Genomic DNA, 21,883 nt, shown 5'->3' on the forward strand with positions numbered 1-21,883 from the left:
CCTGGGGGATATAATAATTTCTCTAGTGTGTTCTGCTTCTAAATGTGTCCAGAATACCTCCAATATGAAACATCCAGGAAGCATCATGATTAGATCCCCAAACCACCTCAACTGGCTCCTTCCAAATGTTTGAGGTGCTCGCCCAAAAAATGAGCTCAGACATCCAGTGAAGAAAGCTCATTTTGGCCCGCTTTGTCCGTGATCTCTTTCTTTGAATCACTAACCGGGACCGCAATGTGCACGGGTGTGGTTTGGAACGTAAATCTACTGACATGTAAGCCAGTAAAACACCTGCGTCCACCAACACTGCAACAAACCAACCACCTGTTGATGTTACCCTCACTATACAACATTTTTTCTATTCTTTTAATCTTTACACTATTATATTCTTGCATTTTTTTTATTGGTCTTATACAGTATGTGTGAATTAACTCTTTTGTGTTTTAATGTTTGCAAACCAACTTGCCTTGAATTGGGTGTTGAGGGACCACTGGGTAGATCTGATGGGGTTGGGATTACTGAATCTGCATGGGAGCCGGGTAATGTCTCAAGTTTGGATTCCAAGAGCGGAAGAGAGGAATTATTCACACACACACACAAAAACACACACACAAGGACAGATGCATGGACAAGGACATATTCATGCACCCATCTACACACAGACACATGCATGCATGCACACACAAATACACACACAATCACACACGCTGGAGGTGCGCTGTGCCTCCCAGAACTCCCATCTGTTGAACCAGCAGTCCAGGTTGGTCTTAATGAGAAATAATGAGCCTTCACTAAATAACAACAGCATGGATGGATTTCACCTCCACTTCAGATTTTATTAGAATGGACACTAGTTCCTCTCCACGATACAAAATGTATTTGTTTATAACTCAAAATAGCATTTCCCTTAACTTAGTTTTCTAAGGGTACAAACAAATATTCAAGATCATTGACTATTGGCACATTTTTTAAATCTTATAATAACTAATTCCTAGGGCCATCAAACATTTTTGTTACTCAATGCTGGACATAGAAAATTTTACTAAGAAATGTGTTTCAGTACAATTACAAGAACAATCAGATTTATCATAATTTATCACACCCGCCTCTCAAAGTTATGAGCACAAACCTGGAATAAAAGGAGCTTAAAGTGGAAAGAAACTCCTTCCATCAAAGTTTGACATTTTTCTCTAATAAATCAGAGCAAGAATGGAACAGCTGGCATAGCTGTCAGCAAAAACACTGTGTGTGTGTGTGTGTGTGTGTGTGTGTGTGTGTGTGTGTGTGTGTGTGTGTGTGTGTGTGTGTGTGTGTGTGTGTGAGCACCAGGCATCAGGTCAGGGAATCCAACTGGCCTTGCACGATTTCAAGCTGAAAGAAAGAAAAGAAAGATTGAGTGTTTGGAGAAAAAAGGAACACACACACACACACACACACACACACAAAACTAAAAAGAGAAAGAGGCCACAAAAAATGTATCAAAGTATGAGGGAGATGGGCAGGCAGATGGATTTTATCAGGCAATGTCTGTCAATCAGGGTGCAATGCAACATGGGAGATAGGCACTGAAACACTTAGGCTGTGGTCTTTTCAATGCTACTTTTGTGATTGGATGCGCAACATTAGAACTCAGCTGTGTACGCATACTGTATGTGTGTCCACACATACTGTATGTGACCTGCCTGATCAGATAGTGATCGGATATATTCCCGCAGGGCCCGTACGAGATGCGCTTTGTTGAGAAGATAGCAGCGGAGACGAGTGATTAATACATATACCACAGTGATATAAGAGAGCGGGACCCGGCTGTGCGCCAGCCCTGGTTATCCTCCATCTTCAAATCTCATCCCTTTGCTCTCACTCGGGAGAGGAACTGAGCGGCGCGAAGATGACGCAAGACCTACGTTTGATCAATTGTCCGGATTGCGAGCCAGGCCACCTTGGCATGTGGTCTGGCTGATCGGATCCCAATGTGAGCAAGATCCGATCTTGGAGCATACCGACTTGACAGTTAATGCATCCTGGCATGATCGGATGACACATTGAAAAGACAAGTTTAACCACGTCTAATGCAACGTGACATGAAAGTGGACACTTACATGTACTTACACACACACACACACACACCAATAACAGACCTTGTTGTAGAGGTCAAGCAGCTCCTGGTGGTTAAAATCAACAAAGACATTTTCCTGAACCTAGAGAGAGAGAGAGAGAGAGAGAGAGAGAGAGAGAGAGAGAGAGAGAGAGAGAGAGAGAGAGAGAGAGAGAGAGAGAGAGAGAGAGGCATAAGAGTGGGGTAGCAAACAACCTAAATAAAACAAATAGAAAATTAAAAATAAGTTCAGAGAGGTACAAGAACAACAAGACAGAGGATAAAAAAGCAGCAACAAGAGCACATACGTAAGAGCAATGACCAAGACCTCTTCAGTCGGCTTTCTTGTGCTTTCCATAAAAACCTTCATTAATTAATTATTACTGCTCTCTGGCCAGAACGTACTATCCTCTAAGTCTTATCCATCAGTGTTTAAAAATACACTGAAGGCACTGTCCACTCTCCATTCTGTTTGGTTTAAAAGAGACTGGCTGCATCATATGTAGCATGATCAACAACATTGTTTCAACACTGACATCACAATGAATACATGCAGTAACCCTGCAAAGCATGCGCTGGAATATAGAAAATTAGGCCCGCCATGGAACACTAAAGTAAACTATTTTACTGCTTGTTCGCTTTTTCATGACACATTTTGAAAACACAGTGTCTAGTCTGATAAAGCAGACGGATTCATTTAGCATACAAGGAAAACACAGACTAAGAAGTGTCCTATGTAGATTGTTTGTATCTGACTTTGAGTTAGAATGAGTGGGGAAGAAATAAACTATAAAAAATAAAGTAAAAAATTGTTACGTCCATTATTTGTATTGTAATGTATTGTTTGTATTTCAGATGTAAAGAAAAAATGTGATGCAGAGCAAATTCTTTTTCTTTTCTCTTTCTTTCCTTATTTCCCCATCTATTTTTCTTCCTACCTTTAAATTGAGGGCTACAGTAAAAAAAAACATATATCTGCTGAAATTATGTAACTTTATAATTTGAATATAGCAAGATGTATTTCAACAGAGTGATAAGAGACAAGAGAAAATAGCGCCTGTTTTAAAGTCTGGAATTAAATCAATATTGATACAATAACAATACAATGGATAAGGAAGCTTGTGTCTTGCGAAGCTAGCATATGTAATTAGGATTTGTGAACACTGCTTCAATATTTTAAAGTTCTCTACATCTTGCTTCCCAGTTCACCTGGGAAGCGTTCGCTGTTTCTCTCTCCTTTCTGAAAAGACTGCAGGCTCGACTAACTATCGAGGGAAACAAGGTTTCGCTGCTAACGTATGAAACCAAGGGCAACCATCACTGGACTGCTATCATCATTATCATCACCCCATCACAAAAACCCATGAGTGGGCGTAATAGCGAGACATTTTATCAACACCCATCATTGAGAAAATTGCCATAATATGAGAAATGCTTTCTGGGTAAGAAAGAATGAGAAGGGCAGTCTTGTAGTCAACTTAAGTGCACTCAGTGCCGTCACGCTGAATGTTGATAATGGCACAGAACTCCTAGCACCAACTAGGAGGCCAGGAGGAAAGAAAGAACGAATGAACAAAAGACAGACACAAAGAAACAAACAAAAAATAAAGAAATCTGTGCTGAAAGACACTAAAACCATGTAAGTTTCAGAGCATTGCACACTCCAGTCTACAGCTCTCCTCTCTGCAGTTTGGTGCTTAGAGACTAAACAGGGCTTTGGGGCTTGAATCTGACTGGCTGGCTGGTTGGGTGGGTGGAGGGAGGGAGGCCATGTGTCACTGCAAATTAATGACAGAGATATTAATTAGAAGCAACGTTAAAAGTCCATAAAAGAGAGCATAGAGGGAAGATGTTATCTCTCGCCAAAGCCACCACACCCCAGCAACTCCACAGCGAGGAAGGAGAATGTAGGACGGCCTTGAGTTTAGCTACAGCAGAGGGAGCACTGCAAGGACAGCCTCTGTGCGACAGGTAATAAAACAACTCATTAAAGTCTTGTTTTGAGTGAGAAGCAATGTAAAGAAGATGCACATCAAAGTATTTCTACAAGGTGATAAATAATTTCTCGGAGTAAACAAGGATGTTATTAGGAAAGGATTTGATTTGAAATACAAATTGGGCATGCAGTTAAATTAGTTGAATGATGAACACACTCCAACCGCACTGATCTGTTCACACCACTCACTCTATTGATCTACAGTGTGGCAAACACTATTATAATGAGGAGAAACCAGCGCTGCATAATCAGTTATTTGCATTGATGGTCTTCGGTGTGCTAGGGTCACAGTAACAACACCAATCGAGTTGAAAAAAATTAATAAAAACATGTCAGCTAACAGAGCTGTCTCCATTATTGTCTAACAGAGGTGAGAATGGGGTCATTCGAAAATGCAGTTTGAGTGTGTGATATATGATGTCGATCAAAACTAAGCTACAATAAAGACAACAAACCAGACTAACACTTCCTGCGTGTTACACAAGGGTTGAGGATGAAAGTGGGTTTGTGTTTATGTGGATGTGAGATTGACAGTGAATGTGAGAATTTCCAGGTACCGTCGGGTATGTGTGTGCGTTAAAAACAGAGAAATACTGTTTTGTTTTGTCTTGGGAACATATGTGTGTGTGTGTGTGTGTGTGTGTGTGTGTGTGTGTGTGTGTGTGTGTGTGTGTGTGTGCGTGTGTGTGTTTGGCCCATCCCATTGTTCCTCAGGGTTGAGATTGTGCCAGGCAGAAACCCAACAAGGCTCTGACAGATCTGGGCTAACACTAATGGGGATAGGATGCATCATCCTCATCATCACAGCCCTATACTACCAGTATGCATGCGCACGCGTGTGTGCACACGCACGCACGCACAAACGCACGCACGCACGCACGCACGCACGCACGCACGCACGCACGCACACACACACACTTCTTAGCCACAATCCTGTGTGTCAGGATACAGAAAACTGGATTAACCAATGATGATAATCATTTATTCACTTGCATCTAGTGTTCCATATGCACTACATGTCGGTTTATGTTATAACAATATAGGCTACACACAAAGGGAGATCCAACACACAAGAGAGAATAAACTAACAAATACAAATCAAGGAATTTATCCAAAAGTATCCTTCAAAAACTGCTGAAATGTTGGACTGAATATTCTGCTGCAGCTCTTGGTACATGCCTAATAGTTTTTGACAAGGTTACTTGTACAATTCCCTAGATGAGCCAACAAAGTCATGGAGGGATAATTGTGAAAGAAGCTCTATATGGATTACAGCAGAAACCCTCAGACTCAAACTAAGCATAGCACAATGTAAAGGAAATGGTGGTTAATTGCAACCTGGGTATTATTTTCATGGCCTCTATTTTTATCAGTAATAATAACATGGTACTTATCACGTTAGTTTCTGGGACAACATTGCTAACAGGACGTAAAACACGGGCTTGTCAGGTTTTAAATGGTAAATTGGCTGAATTTATATAGCGCTTTTCTAGTCCTAGCGACCACACAAAGCACTTTACACTGCAGGCAGCATTCACCCCATTCACACACACATTCATACACTGGTGGCCGAGGTTACTATACAAGGTGCCACCTGCTCACTAGATAAACATTCAAACACCTATGGCGCACCCATTGGGAGCAATTTGGGGTTCAGTATCTTGACACTTCGACATGTAGACTGCAGGGGCCAGGGATCGAACCCCCGACCTTCCAATAAACAAAAAAACTTCAAGGTTAGCCAAAGTTATTTGTATATAAAACAAAAATCAACAGTTGAATTATTACCAAAACTGACTGTTGTAAACATTCACCACGGTTTAAAGACTTCCCGCTTCAACTGTGGCCTACAACACTCCCTGTAGTTGTGTAATAAAGAATTATGACATTTCAGATAAGCTCACTTTGAGTTTTTTATTCGCACCTTCAGATATACAAAACAAATTACACAATGTGTGACAGGTAATAGCAGATGGTGCACAAAACAGAAAAACAATTTGAACAAGAACAAAAAACCCTGTCATTTTCTTGGTTGCAGTTGAGCCGGCTAGCCAAATTTTCCTCTGTCTCCCAAGCAGGTGTAATTTAAAGTCGTCATTAAGTAACAAAACAATCGGGTCAGTAGGAATTCGACATCCTATAAATCAGATATTATTGAGGTTGTTTTATTCCAGAACTCATGCACCTGTTCACACTCCCAGACCATATGTAGGAAAGTTCCAGTTTGTTCAGGTTGACAGAACGTGCAATAGGGAGTGGGAATGACTTTAGAGACGTATCTCTTCTGAGGAGTCCAATATATCCTATGACATATGTTGAAGTGGATCTGCTGGTGATTTGGGTTCTTGGAACAGTGGAAAATGTTGTCCCAAACTGTCTCCCAATTAAATGCGTTCACCTCAAGGCTCAGCTCTTGCTCTCATTTCCCCACTATTGGGAGTTCTCCTATGGATACTTGCATCAGGTTAGCATAAATCCTGGACACTAATCCTCTCACAGGAAAATCAACAAACTATTTAATGACTGGGTGCGCCTCAAGACTATTTCCCCATGGTACTCCATAACATTGTAGGGCTGATCTTAAGCGCAGATAAAAGTAGAAGGATGTCCTGGGGACCTCAAAACTAGCTCTCAGATCTTCAAGACTCAAAATACCTTTCTTGATGGATAGCTGGTCTAAAGTATAAATCCCTATGTCACTCCACTGCTTACAAGCAAAGGGTTTGTTACCAGACATTAAGTGTGCATGGTGCCATATTAGGGTATTCAAATGCCACTTTTTGGTGTAGCGTAGTTGCTCCTCGACCTGTTTAAAGTTGGTCAATGTGTTTGTAATAATAAGGCCATAGGTTAGCATACACTTTTTTGGACACACCCCTGCAAAGGCAAGGTTTTGCAGTCTTAGACTTCCAGTGAGGTTTTGCTCTATTTCTCTCCATGGAACTGTAGATGAGGGGTCCATCCACACATGCTTTTTGGCAATAAATCTTATACCGTTGGAAAGCCTGTTTAGTTCCCTTTCATATGGTGCTCCATTTTTTTGTTTTACAGACAATCGTGGTTCTATAGAGGATAAGCCTACTGTCTTTAATGATTCCTCTAGCACCACTTGTTGATGATTTTGTTGTTTAGTTTGAAGATCTCAGAAGTTACAGCAATGAACACATTGTAGAAATAATGGCCAAGACTACATAAACAAAATCCAAGTTGCAGTGCAATAAAGCAGAATTTGCCTTTAAATAAATGGGCGCAAAACTGAAAAAGTCCAGTCTGCGCATTTGTTGTCATCTACATAAGTGGTTCTCAACCTTTGAGTTGCAAAACCCAAGAATAAATCGATTTTTTAAATGCGTCCCTTGACTTTTTTTCTCCTTCTGATCTGCCAGAACAGAACCCTTTCTGTATTCAAGGACCTCCGGATTTACAAATTAAGCACTGAACACATAAAAGGTTTCAAACTCAAACAGTAATGTAAAAAACATTCTCCAGTCTAAAATATTTTATAGTATTTTTTTCTCACCAACCATCTGGCCACCCCCTGAAATTATCTCACGACCCCCAGGTTGAGAACAGCTGATCTAGATGAACAACCTTTAACTGCTGCATTGATGTTAAGTGGAGGCCCATTTTTATGATTTTAAGCTTTAAGAGGTTTCGTCAACCAATCAATGTATTGCAATTGATGAAAATAATTAGACACTCAACAAGCACTGCTTTTATCCCATCAAGTGGTTACCGGAGTCAGTAATGTCAGTTTATATAAGACCACATGTGTACGCCATCGAGCAGTTGTATTTTCATACCACAAGGAGTCTGTTTGAATAGGGCTGAGCGGACGCAAAAAGGCACTCTTCATCAATTATTTGCCTCAAGAACAGCTTGGATTTGAAATATTTGTCAAGGCAGTGAATTTCTTTTGCTGAGTGCTTTACCGAAACTGCTTTTATCAAGAAAATAAAAATAAATAAATTCAAAGGCAGGAAGGGAATAAGGAAAGGGAGAGGGAGTAAAAGATGAGAAGTAAGGGATGATTGACAAAAACAAAGAGGGGAGAAATGGATAAGGGAGAAACGAGCAGCAAAGTGAAAAGGAGAAAGTCAAGAGACACAATGAAAAAGAACTAGTGCAGTGCCCGTTGAAAATGTACTTGTTTGGAACGGGCCGATTGCTTGGCCTGTGGTATTGCTACTTGTAGAATTCATCAAAACCAAATTGTACCCCAAAATTACTTACAGAAGGACCGCAAACCACTTCATATGCAACTCCCCTGTATACCCTACTACTAACTTACTGATTTACCTGACAGAGAACGTTGCAGATTCAGAATGTAATCACAAAATATCACAATGACAATGTGGAGTAATCAGACATTAGCGTCATGGACTCATGGCAGCGCACTACCCACCCGGCCCTTTATGAGAGCTAATCTGCACATATCTGCGTTCATCAACCACCAGAACCAGACTGTGTGTGTGTGTGTATGCAGAGACAGAGAGAGAGAGAGAGAGAGAGAGAGAGAGAGAGAGAGAGAGAGAGAGAGAGAGAGAGAGAGACGGTGTTGTCTTGTGTCGTATGATCATTAACGAATTTAACATTTCAACAGAGGTGTTCATTTCCATACAGGTTTAGTGGCTTGACAGTAGGGGATTTGATTTGCGTGGGTATTTTGGTGATGGTAATGTCATTAGTTAGCAGTATACTTAATTAACCTGGGGTGAGTCTGATGAAAAGTGCTGTGTCTGCCCAGTTCAGCTTTGAGATTTTCTCGCATTGCACAGCGCTGTCAAGGAATAATCTCCAAGATTAGTTTATGTTCTGCCTCTGGTTAGAAGTGGTGAATGTAGGCTACAGCTCACAAATTCACAGAGAGAGAAAAAGAAAAATAGGACAGCACTTTTTGTCTGCCGGGTGAAGTCCACACCAGACAGACACGAAGTGATGCGAATCAGGCTCAAGTGTTGACAACAAGTGTCAATCAATCTTTCGCAGTTTAGTCAAATCTCATGTGTACTTGGGTAAATGTTTTGTGTCCAGGAGAAAGGTGGAGAAGTTTCTGAGTTGTACCGACAGCATAGATAGACAGCACTGTGTAGATCAACATTTGAGAATTCAAAAACTGTTCTGTTGTATGCTTGTATAGAAGACTGTCTCATTACATCAGAAGACTCTGTTCCACAGAACAGGGTACAATAACATGATTAATTATATTATCATTATTAAAAAACATCATTATTGTTTTCTTTGGCTCTCTCTCTTGATTCTACACCTTTTATTTTATACTTAATTCTGCTTGAATATACTGTCTTCACTGTCTCTTTTATCTCCATCTCTTTTCTTTTCCCTCTAAAGTCCATTGTTACTTCTGTTCTGAAAAGTCCTGTAAAATATGGTTAGCTTACTTGCTGCATGCATGTAGCAGATCATCATTTTTAGTTACTACTAATGCCCTCGTTTAGACTGTTAATAGCTCTACATTAAGAAAATGCAAGGTGCTGCGTTGGTGTATTGCATTCAGATAGCAATGATGAGATTAAAAGGGGTCCTGACCTGTTTGAGTGATACATCAATGAGTTTGGAGGCTTACCAACACCAAAGCACTGGACAGTAATTTATAATACTATGAGACATCATAGTAATATATCATAATATGCTGTTTTTATTACAAAGTAATCTTTCAGGTAAGTGCTCTTGCATGTACTTGACTGGCCAACAGAGTGCATTGCTGGAAGACATGTTGTGTTCCAGTAAAGTTTGAACTAGGGTGTTTTTCCTCTGTGCTACCTAGGTACCTATGTGGACAACCTAGAGCTTGTCACCTCATCCAGAAATGATGTCACATTACAACAAGGTCTTAACTAGCAGGAAAAGAAAAAACAGGATGGCTGTTGAAAAACAACCCAGAACAGCTTCATGCTCTATTGTTAATTACACAAAGTGTAAAGTGTGTTTGTTCTTTCAGGTCTTGACATATTGCATAAATGTTTTCAAAATCTGTATTGAATCGACAGATTTTTCCAAAAATGCATAAAAATGTGCTGCTCTTTATACCTACTCGACTAAAATGAATAAATATGAATGAATTTGAGTGTGAAAGTTCAGAATAAAATCGTATCCTCCTGCTTTTCTGCTTATTTCAATATGACACCAGCACAGTATTTAAATCAGCATCAAAGAAAGGGCTACTGTAATTTTGCCAGCTCGAGCGCTCTGCAGAAAGAGGATGTGTTAAGTTATAGGTCCTTTGTGACTTTGCTACATTATGTGTCTTCTGTGACTGTGAGCTCCTTGACAGTTCGTCCAATTGGAGCATCTCTGCCGCTGCCTGGTCGTTGACTTTTGCCTGACAGAGAAATATCTTGACAGTGACAGACAAAGAGGCAGAAAGAGAGGCGGCATGCACATGAGGCTGAGCTGTCGGATTTTGGCAACCCTTTATCCCTCAACACACACACACACACACACACACACACACACACACACACACACACACACACACACACACACACACACACACACACACACACACACACACACACACACACACACACACACACACACACACACCCATAACAAATCCACTCCTTTTCCTGGATGCTTTACTGTAATTAACACACACACTCTTCTTTGTTCCTTTGGCTTCATCACACGTTACGACCATTGTTAATCCAAAAACTAATCTACAATCCTTGCTGTTACACGGTTACGTTGCCATGGGTACACACATCTTTTTATTTATTTTTTTCTCTATCTTTCTATGTGGTCTATCAACTTGTCTGCATGCTTGACTGCTTCGCTGTCTCTCGGTCAGCTTACAGCAACCATAATATATGTGTCATTACTGTTAGTCAGTTAGCTTACAGTACATGCATGTCTGCCAACCTGTCTGCCTGTCCTCTTCTCTGTCTTTGTGCCAGCCTACATTCACAAGCTTCCCTGGCTGTGTGAGCAGCATTCTGCCATCTTGCTGAAGGATGATCAGCAGGGGTTATTTTACGAAGACATGAGGAGGGTTTTCTGTCACTGGGTGTGCACGCAGGTGACAACACAAATAAAATGTTGGCATGAGGACGCTGGCTAATATATTCCACAAACCGGTAATCATGTGGAATTAAGTGGCATCATCATTCTCATCATCATCACTAACATGTTTTTATTTTTAAAATCAGAAATCAAGCGAGATAAAAATGTTTTTCATAACTCAACTGCTTTGGGTTTTTTCATGCAGGTTAAAGGAACACGCTGACTTATGGAGACTTTAGCTTATTCACCGTATCCCCCAGAGTTGGATAAGTCCATACATACCCTTCTCATCTCCGTGCGTGCTGTAACTCTGTCTGACGCCCCCACCACTAGCCTCGCTTAGCCCAGAATCTCTGCTCCTCACCACGGGGCTTCTCAGGTGCTGCAAGCAAATCACTCCGCCCAAGTAGCAGTGCTTCGCCTTCTGAGAATATAGTTCCCAGTATGTATACGGTTAGAAGATGGCTGTGTCTCATGTGACCTTGTTATTTGTACATGCTGTGACTATACAAATCACAACATGTAAATAGGAAAATGTTGGCGTTATTTTGTCACTTATTGGGAGCAGTAGGCTAGTTGGAGCCGGTTACCTCCAGGATCTGGGCTAAGTGGGGATAGCGGTGGGGGCGTCAGACAGAGTTAAAACACGCACGGAGATGAGAAGGTTATGTATGGACTTATCTAACTCTGGGGGGTGCGGTGAATAAGCTAAAGTCCCAATAAGTCGGCGTCTAACAACCATGAAAAACCTGTAGCCTCAATGTAAAAAGAACAACTTATTGAGACATTAAGCAAACATGAGCACACTTTTCTAGTATATAAGAGTGTGTTAGGTGTGCTTGAGAATGCATGTGTGCGTTTGTTGAGCTGCATAGCGGTCTGTTGCTAAAATCAAATACTCTGAAAAAGGCAGCTGTGCTGTCAAAACACAGTCTTTGAATGTCTCAATAAAGATTATTGTTGTTTGTGTCAGTGCTACAGGTGTGCTGCCTCCTCTTTTATGTTGGAAGTGTTTCTGTCCATCTGTCTGTACCTCATTAACACGGTTGAGTTTTCTCTAGTTGGAAGCCTTCTGATTCATTGTGGAGGAGGAGGAACGCAGATGGAAAATTGGGGAGTTCAAAGGTTCATCTGAGGAGAATAACAGATACCAAATTGGCCTAAGCATTATGCAGAGTTAAATTTATAGCTTTCTACTCATTAAAGCACACTAATCAGACTAAATGTAATATATAATACATCTAATATGTTCTCCAACTACGTTTTACAAACAAGAAGAGGAATTACAGTATAGTGACTATTGACCCCAAAATGTTCAAAATGACATGATCTATTAGAACCAGCATTTCTCAAACTCAGGCATGCTGCTGGGTATTCCCTTAGCCATTTAGCTGACAGGCTATTATGAGTGTGAGCATTTAAACACTACAGACTATTAGCATTTTGACTGGATTTAGTGTAAACTGTGTGCAGTCAGTAGTGGGTGTAATGAGACTTCTTCGAAGGCCCTGACACTAAACCTTTGTATTTCTTCTAAAACTTCCACTGTGCACTCACATGTTTTCTCTACTGGGAACTACTGGGGAGGTTTATGTCATATTATTTTAAATGTCATATTATTTTAAATGTTTCATAATGGTCTGCCATTCTTATGTTTGTATTCCACTGGCAACTGTAAGGAAGGATATTAAATCTGTATTTGCTTTTCTATGTTCTCCAGCAGTTACTATACTTTGGTACGTTTACTTTTTGGTTTACACACTTATTCTTAACCTTTCTTGATTCCATTTATTTTTCTTGTGATTTCCTACAATTTGATACAACTGACAAAACAATCTCACTTCAAGGTCCAATCAACCCAATCATAGCATAGAAAAAATGGACGAAAGCCCTAGAAGAGCAAAATGGAGCTTGAGGTGAGATTGTTGTCAAAACCTATATTGCAACTCCCCCAGAAAACAGGAATCAACTTGATGCATTTAACTGTAAAGTGCATGTGAAGAGAGACGTAGCAACAGTCAGAGTTTTCCAATCAAGAGAAAGTGACTCTTACTACAAAAAGTGACCTTTTGTGAAAGCTCTGGGCAGTAAAGAAACTGTATTTTCTCTGCCTCTTCTATGGTAGTTTTGCCCACATGTGATTGGCATAATTGAGAGCCTGAAACCCTTGATTTGAACTCATTTGTACTGTTGCTGATTAACTTGTCACATCACCTAAATTACAGTATGTTTGGTTGGTTGGTTTAGCTGACACAATGTACAACTGGACAATAACATGGGCCAAGCTGAACATCTTCAATAGCTTTGGGTAGGGCTGGGCGATGTAGAGAAAATCAAATATCACAATATTTTTGGCTAAATACCTCAATTTCGATACCGCAACGATATTGTAGTGTTGACTATTGGTGCTTTCACAAAATATTTACACAATGAGATTTTTTGATAAATAATCATCAGTAATGTGGATATAATGACTTGGTGGGTAAAGGCAAATAATAGAACAGTTACAACTAAGTAACTAGGTAAATGACATCACTTTACTGTAATGCAGCCTTTAAGACTAGGAAAAGAAAACACTTACGCCATATTACAATATCCAAAATCTAAGATGATGTATAGTCTCATATCACAATATCGATATAATATTGATATATTGCCCAGCTCTAGCTTTGGGTTTTTCTTTTAATCAACTATACCAGTCCACAATATCCAGCTCATCCTATGTGTCACTTTCTTGGATTTATTTAGCAAAAACTGCAGCCAGTAGCATTACACAAAACTGTCAGTCAACATCAACAAGAAGAAATCAATAGTTTAGAAAACAACCATGTTTAATCTTCCCATGACCCTTTGAGCCCAGAGCCGTAGAAAAACAGCCTGTAGGAGCCACATATGCACTGTGCATTGATGCTGAAAGGGAGGCACCATCAACTGGTATCCACATCCACAGCAGTGCCCTGTAGCCAACGCACAGTGACAGACATGGAACCTCAAAACGTCAGCCATTCACTAAAAAGCCTGTCGACTACAACAAATAAGAGCTGTCAAACCCAAACACTGGAAACTGTCAATCACCGCTGGTATTTATAACAGAAATGTGCACAAGCAGATATGTGCACACACATGCAGGCCCTCACAAACACACACAGACAAAGTCTTATTCTCCCAAATATATTAAGAGATATATATTTTTTTTTTAAAACCTGTTAAGATTCATAAGATACAAGAGATGGCATGATCGAAAACCCTTCCTGTACAGCAAGGGGCTTCCAAAGTACATGTGAAGGGGCCAACATGTCACTCCGTCATTTGGAGAAAACACTTGGAATGAACAGGCCTACATTCCAACAATATTTTATCCCTCTTAACTCTGCTTCCTTTATCAACAGGCCTGTTGACAACGCTCTCATTCTATCTAAACTCTGAAAACCATAGGGAGTAAATAATAGCATAGTGCGGTGGAGTGTATGCTCTTACGCAAGGGGAGAGAGTGGGAACTTTGACAACAATCAAAAAAAAAACAAGGCAGGCAAAACAATAAACAAACCGGGCTTTTGCTTTGTTTTGTAGGGAGACAGAGAATAAGAGGAGGCAGTGGGTTCCAGACCTGACAGGATGAATTCCTGAAAACACACCGGGACACTATCTCTCTCACACACACACACGGGCATGTGTATACACACAAGAATGCTTGGTACAAAGGCCCACACACCCAACACAAACAATATGTACATACAAACGTTAAGGGTAAGCAACACACACACACACAGAGTAAAGAGAATGCACACTAACACAGTGGTTCCCATGAATGGAGTAGAGATGTTATACACAATTCATAATATATATGTGGTTGTTACATTTATTTTTTCATTTCAATGTCAGGGTTGTTTTGGTCAAGTTTACTTTTGTACTTCTTAGAAGCTTTACGTTTCAATCATTAATTTCAGCTAACTTTTTTTATTTATTTGCTCACTTGCCAACTTGTTTTCATGCACTCTCAATTACAACATGTGATGTTAATATGTTACAACTGACTCCGGGCAGCCTTCTGGTTACTGTAAATTTACTAGTTAATTAGCTGGGTTTTCTAGACAGACAGACAGACAGACCGACAGACACACACATACACACAGACACACACACACACACACAGGTTTATTAACCACAATTTTCCTTTCCTTTAGGGCTTCAGCGAGTGTGTGCTTAATAGACATAATTGTAAAAACAGACACACAGCTACCTGTCTGTGACCTCCCTCCTGTCACACACACCCTGCTGTGTCACAATCACTGCGTCTATGTCTCTTCCTGTTGAGGTGATTCCGTCTCCCTGTCCCTCTCTCATCTAGTCTCCATCTCTCATTGGCATCACCCTCTCTTGATTTATTCCTTTTCTTTATCTCTGGAACTTCGCCTCAGCTCCTGTCTCCCCTTGCATTAAGTGACGCCTTGTCATAAACAGCCCATCAGTGAGCTGTCCATCCGTAACCCGGCTGTGGGTTGACATTTATTAAGAGTCAGCTTTGCCTGCAGTCTCCCTGCCTCTCTCAGCATCCCCACATGAATACAGAGAACCAATTAGAGGAGGAACAGGGCATATGTCTACATGCTCGGAGAGGATAGGCCACAAACACAAACACCTAAATAGATACGGCAGACAGATGGAGGGATGTGTTGAGGGAGAGGAGAGGGTATGAGTATATCTGAGCTACTGAAAAAAAGCTCTTTTAAAAAAGAACACTTTTAAATTAACAGTGAAGGTACATTGAAATAGAAATAGAAACACTACGGTGCTAAATATGTGCTGTAACAAAGGCAGAAGACAATAAGCGTGTTATGACAAACTTGCTTAAAAACACACAGCACCTTTGATCACGGTATTAAACCTACTGGGACACCCTACACAGTCAAATGGTGCAGCAAAATACTCATTCAACAATGGCGAAGCTTGCTTGACATTTATGAGCAGCAGTAGGTAGCTTCCAGGGCTAAACAAATAACATCCTTGCTGGTGGGCTAAAAAGGATGATGGCTATTTTGCCTATTGGTTTTGTCTTGCATGGATGAAGTCACCTGTGTCCTGTCTATGCAGTTTTAGTGTGTGTGCTTGTTCATTATTTGGTTGTGTGTGTGGGTATTGTCCATCCACCTCCGCAATTAGAATCCACCACATCCTGTGTTGTGGTTGGGGACAATGGGAACAAAACTAGGCTTCCACCAGAGCGTACTGCTCCCACATCCGCCTCTTGAATCTTCACATGCTATGCATCGATGATGATGATGATGATGATGATGATGATGTGAGGGATACATTCATATATTAATTACTAGGAGGAGACAGGAAGAAGCCATTCATACACAAGCCTCCATTTTGGGAAATGTTGACTTAAGACAGAACTGTTATTAATAGAGCAACAATGTTTGCATGATATGTGGCATCTGGCAAGCAAGACTACAGTAGGCAATACAGAAAGTTTACTGCATGTACAAGGTTAGCGACTTTTTACCAAAACATGGCACTCAGCTGTCATGTTATCTCGCTCTTGACAAGCAAGGACTTCTCTATTATCAGCACCAAAGCAATTTCTAGCATTTTTACAAAACTAATATGGGTCATATACTTTGCAAAAGTCTTTCCTTCAGAGTCATATCTTAGATATATATTCTCGCTTCGAGAATGTTTCCATGATCAATGCACAGCAATTGCTTCCTACTCTCATGACTGGTTGCATGCTACATAATATATACGAATTTGTAATGTTGTGCTTGTCTTTACTGGCAATTTGACTGCTTTTATTCACACATGAATTATGTAGAAATGACTAAATCAAAAAATCATTTTTGAGCCCTACATTGCTACACAGAGAAAGGACTGGGTTTGTGGTAGCAACCGGACATGCACAAAATATATGATCAAGGATATTTTATTAAAGAGCCCTACACATCCATAGTCCACTCACACAGGTGTTTTCCTTTGCTGTATGTCGCCTGATCTTCTCAAGACTGTGTACAAACTGTACTTGATTGACAGCTTCCTCGGGCTCCTGTTAGTTTTGATTTAACTGCGGTAGGACAATTTACACAGTTATCATTGGTTTCGGTTTATAGACTTTGGTGACATCTTCCCAGCACAGTTCCACACAACTTCAACCTGACTAGGTCTGACTAGGACTGACAATGTCTAATCAACCAGAGTAATTGAAAACACTTTAACACTAACACGAACACTGTTCACTCGGCACTTTTATATAAAAGACTTCTTTCACACAGTTCGACGTGCCATAGCAGGAAAAACACAGGTGTAACTAATAACATTAATGATGGCTTCATTCCATTAAAGCAAAACATACGGGCCCAAAAAGGCATACGGATTATGAAGCATGATGAAAGTAGACGATATGTGGAAAATATCTAATTGCGATTATTTTGACTTATATTGCGATATGATTCACGATATTGGAGGGAATGCTAATTTTTGTATCATTATTCTCATTTGCATTGAAAAATATTAACATTTAAAAAAATAAAATGAGTATAGTCGGATTTTTTGCAAGGATCTTTAGTCTGTAGGATACGATTTGTGGGATGGGACGTCTCTGCAGCACCACAATACTTAATTCAGAATGGTTTGACACATATTTTGCCTTTAACAAATATTGTAGTGGGCAGTAGGCAGTGACAGTGGTGCTGAGTCTGAGAGAACAGAGTGGCCTCTGCTAGGGGTCATTTGTCAGGTCATTAGGTTCCCCAGTTAATGAAATAATAGAATAATAAAGAATCTCACTATACTGTTCAACACAGAGAGTGGTTGTTTCCATGTGGAGTGTCCTCTTTCACCCACCACTTCCCACCCTACACACATGACTACACCCCCCCCCTTCCCACACACACACACAGACAGACAGACAGACACACATCCAAGCACTCTTTTTCTCTCTGTGTCCGTCTTTCTCTTGTACACACACATACACACAGCTGACAGTCTCTAGGTGGGCAAGGGTGGGATTTTCACACGCCTCGCTCCCCAGAGCCCTTTCAGTACAGTACGCAGCATGGCAGCAGGACATACACACAAAGACTGGGATTGTCTGCACCCAGTGGGCCACTTGCTGAACTAGAACGACAGAAACACACTGAAGCATGGATGCAAACACAAGCTTACTACTGACATGCCTGAACACATACACACACACACACACACACACACACACACACACACACACACACACACACACACACACACACACACACACACACACACACACACACACACACACACACACACACACACACACACACAGAGAGACTACATTCATAGCCTTATTTCTGAGAAGCAGAGGCCTACACAGCTAACTCTTTTTTTGAAGCCCACAATTACAACATGGACGGAGAGAGTCACTATCTGATTAACTAACTTCCTAACAAACTCAGAAAAACTCAATCTCAAATCTCACTCTACAGTAAGATGAGGCACATAACAATGCTCTATGGAATGATTTGACTGAATACATTTTCAGAATTTTGCTGAGTTAAATGTACTCTGATGCAAGTTTAGCTGTTCCACGTTGATGGCCGTCTTGCGGTGTCATAAAGGGATTTTGACTCAGAGACTACAGAAATAAACATTTGAATGCCACTTACTGTTCTCTTAATAAAATATTCTGTCTGCTTATTTTTAATCTAGCATGGCTTTCTCTCTCTTAAACGTGGATTGTTTCAGCAGTGATAGCACTGTGCTGAAAGGAATGTAGATGATGCATAAATAGTCCAGAGAGGCATGTAAGTTACAGTTAGTCTTTAGTTATTTTAATTCTGTTTTTTAGTTTTATGTGCTGTATTTCTTAGCACTTTAGGTGTTTGATTTGTGCAGCATGTTGTGGCTTCTTCTTTCTTTTTTTCAAAGTAAGTATACGTCCAAGGTTTCTCTCTCTCATTCTCTCACTGTCTTCCTCTTTTCTCTTGCAAGTCCTCTGTCAGTAACACCTGTAGTTCAGTCTTAAAACACATAGCCTTTGTCAAGTATGTTCTCTTCTGCCCTCAATATGTACTGTATGTAGGTGCACAGCTATGCAACAAACTACACACTTTTCCATTAAAGCGCCCATATTATGCTCATTTTCAGGTTCAGAACTGTATTTTAAGGTTGTACCAGAATAGGTTTACATGGTTTAATTTTCAAAAAACACCATATTTTTGTTGTACTGCACAGCTCTCTCTCACTGCTGCAGATCCTCTTTTCACCTGGTTTCTGTTTTAGCTACAGAGTGAGACCTCTTTTCATCTTCTTCTTCTGTACTATCTTTGATTGCACTCGCACATGCGCAGTAGCTCAGATGTAGATCATGTCAGCTAGCTAACTCTAGAGATAGTAAAAGAGAGCCTGTTTCTCCAACTTTGGTCAGTTACAAGGCAGGATTAGCTGGGAGACTTCTAAATGAGGGCGCACATGTAAGTAGTTCTTTTGTAGATTATGGTGAACTTGTGTGTGTTGTAGCAGTGCTTTGCTATTGAGAACGACGTAGCATGCTAGCGTTAGCATGCTAACGCTACGAGCTAACGGTTGTGGTTAGCCAGCTCATTTCGGACTGTGACGTCACAGCTCACCAGGAGACTGAAAGCAGGACACATTCAGAAACCGTATCTCACTCAAAACAGCATGGATGGATTTTTTTCAAAGTTTGTATATGTGGAAGCACAAGAGACACAAAAGAACACCCCAAATCCCAGAAAAAGTGTTTTTTTCATAATATGGGCACTTTAAGGGTTGAAGACAGCAGTTTGCTTTTAATAGCTTTCACTGGAAGCAAAGTCAAACTGTGAGAGCAGTAATGAAAAACACATTGAATGATCGTGATTACCAATCAGAAAGTGCAAGAGTCAAATCGAACATATCTCCAAAGGAAATTAATAACAACAAAACTGTATTCACAAAAGTAAAGCCTAACTGTCATATTATCAGTCATGCAATTAAGAAACACACTGGTGAAAGATCAACATTAAGTTAAAGGAAGTATAACACGGTTATTAATCTAGGAAATCTAGGAAGAGTCCACACGAGTAAAAGTAAGCTGCCTTGGATTCTTTACTGTAACTAGCCCAATGTTAATACTTATCACTCTGGACAGATGCCACAAGATTACCTAATTAAAGATGCAAAATGGCATGAATACTCCACAAACAGGTATGTTTTTAAAGAGGTCAAATTATTGGGGTGATAAAATACAATTGAATAAAAAGTAACTAACTGAATCATTGTTAAAAACACCAAAGCTGCCATCTAACACCGGGTCCTGTGATAAATCTTATAATGGCAGATTATAACTGGGCCTTCCAGATTTTTGTGTCATGACTTCACTGGAAAGCAAAGCTACCCGTGAAATTACTTTTAGAATTTCCTTAAATGAGTCAAAGCTGTAGCTTGTGGTTATGTGGACTTGACACCAAGATAATGCACAAGCTAGACATTTGTTAGCTATTGTAGTGACAAGGCTATATGGGTTTCCACTGGTCTCCATGTAAAGGCATACTTAACAAACCACCAAAGTCAGAAGAAAAATCATTCTCATTGCTTGCACACTTTGGCTTTTGAATATATTGTTATTCAGGGTGTGTGTCAACCTACAATTTGGGTTAAATGTGGCTCACATCTTGCAGGGTGCGTGCATTTGTGGTGCTTCAGAGACAGCATGGTAACATCTGTGCACGTCAGTGGCCTCTGTGAGCTAACGGACGATGACTGGGACTACCGCACAACCGCCACATCCTTCATGCTAGCCTCTCGCTGCTTAGCAGCCCCAACTTTAATGAAAAACACTTTCATGCAAGCTTGGAGCACAAAAACGTGCATGCACACATGCACGCACACAGCCATATTTTATGGGTTTAAGGCATTGGAGTGCTTTTTGTGGTGCCAGTGACACTTCTGAACTTCTATGACAAATGAATATGACCAATTCTTCTCCTCCCTTTCTGTGCCACGCTCCCTCAAACTTCTCTCTAGTGAGGTAGAGCCACATTATTATTCAACCACATGGGAATCTCTCCCTCTCTTTCAGAGGGAAATATGACAGCTCCTCAACCCCTCTATCCTCCCTTCTCCCTTCAGTGTCGAATAGAAACTTGTCTGGTTCTGATCAAACTTCTAGTCGGCACGTCTGCAATGCATCATCTGCCGTATGCTGTTTTTTTCATGGCCTTACAGTCTATAAGCCTAAACCAATATGAGAGGAAATAAGTGCTTCTCTTATTGATTTGATGCATTGTCATTGCCTCCTGTCAATAAGTACTTCTGGTGCCTGGATACTCATTACAGAAATCAATCATCAAGCTTTCTGTCATGGGTTTTTACAAAAACACCAGTATATCAGTTTAGGTTGGCAGATTTTTTTGCTTGGTCATTTACTCTACTAATAACTATTCTTAGATCTAACTTAATGTATCAGCCAGGTTACATTACAGATCCAACTAGCATTGTCCAAAGCTGAGCCAATGGCAGCAAGAAGAGACTGACACACACACCATGCCATGAACAAAACAGTTTGTGTACATTTTTACAAGTGAAGCTGGCACACTTTCTTCACCTTTTAGAGGACATAATACATCTTCATTCTACATTTCTATTGCAGCACATTTTTATTCGGTAACTGACACATGCAATATACTAAATTAAAACTCCCCTTTTGAACCCAGTGCATGATGCATGACTACTACTCATAATAAAAGGAAATACATGCAGGGGTCTTTTTGGATTCCTGATCACACCATGTGAGCCAT

General features: G+C 40.4%; 1 protein-coding gene across 2 annotated transcripts in view; it reads right to left on the bottom strand.

Annotated features, from left to right (window-relative positions):
- Positions 1-811: 811 nt before the first annotated feature.
- The window catches only part of commd10 (COMM domain containing 10), a 66,009-nt gene continuing 44,937 nt past the window's right edge, over positions 812-21,883 (bottom strand). The window contains exons 6-8 of one of the 2 annotated variants that reach the window (XR_003692589.1): positions 12,145-12,242; positions 2,139-2,198; positions 1,360-1,371 (exon numbers count right to left, since the gene is read on the bottom strand). Coding sequence is in view for 1 of the 2 variants with exons in the window: in XM_028578483.1 (XP_028434284.1) it covers positions 1,333-1,371; positions 2,139-2,198 (99 nt within the window). In the remaining variant the exon portion in view is untranslated. Of the gene's footprint in view, positions 1,372-2,138; positions 2,199-12,144; positions 12,243-21,883 lie in introns of both variants that reach the window. The other variant, XM_028578483.1, reaches the window with a different exon arrangement.

Source organism: Perca flavescens, chromosome 5 (genome assembly GCF_004354835.1).
Source record: "Perca flavescens isolate YP-PL-M2 chromosome 5, PFLA_1.0, whole genome shotgun sequence".
Lineage (NCBI taxonomy): Eukaryota > Metazoa > Chordata > Actinopteri > Perciformes > Percidae > Perca > Perca flavescens.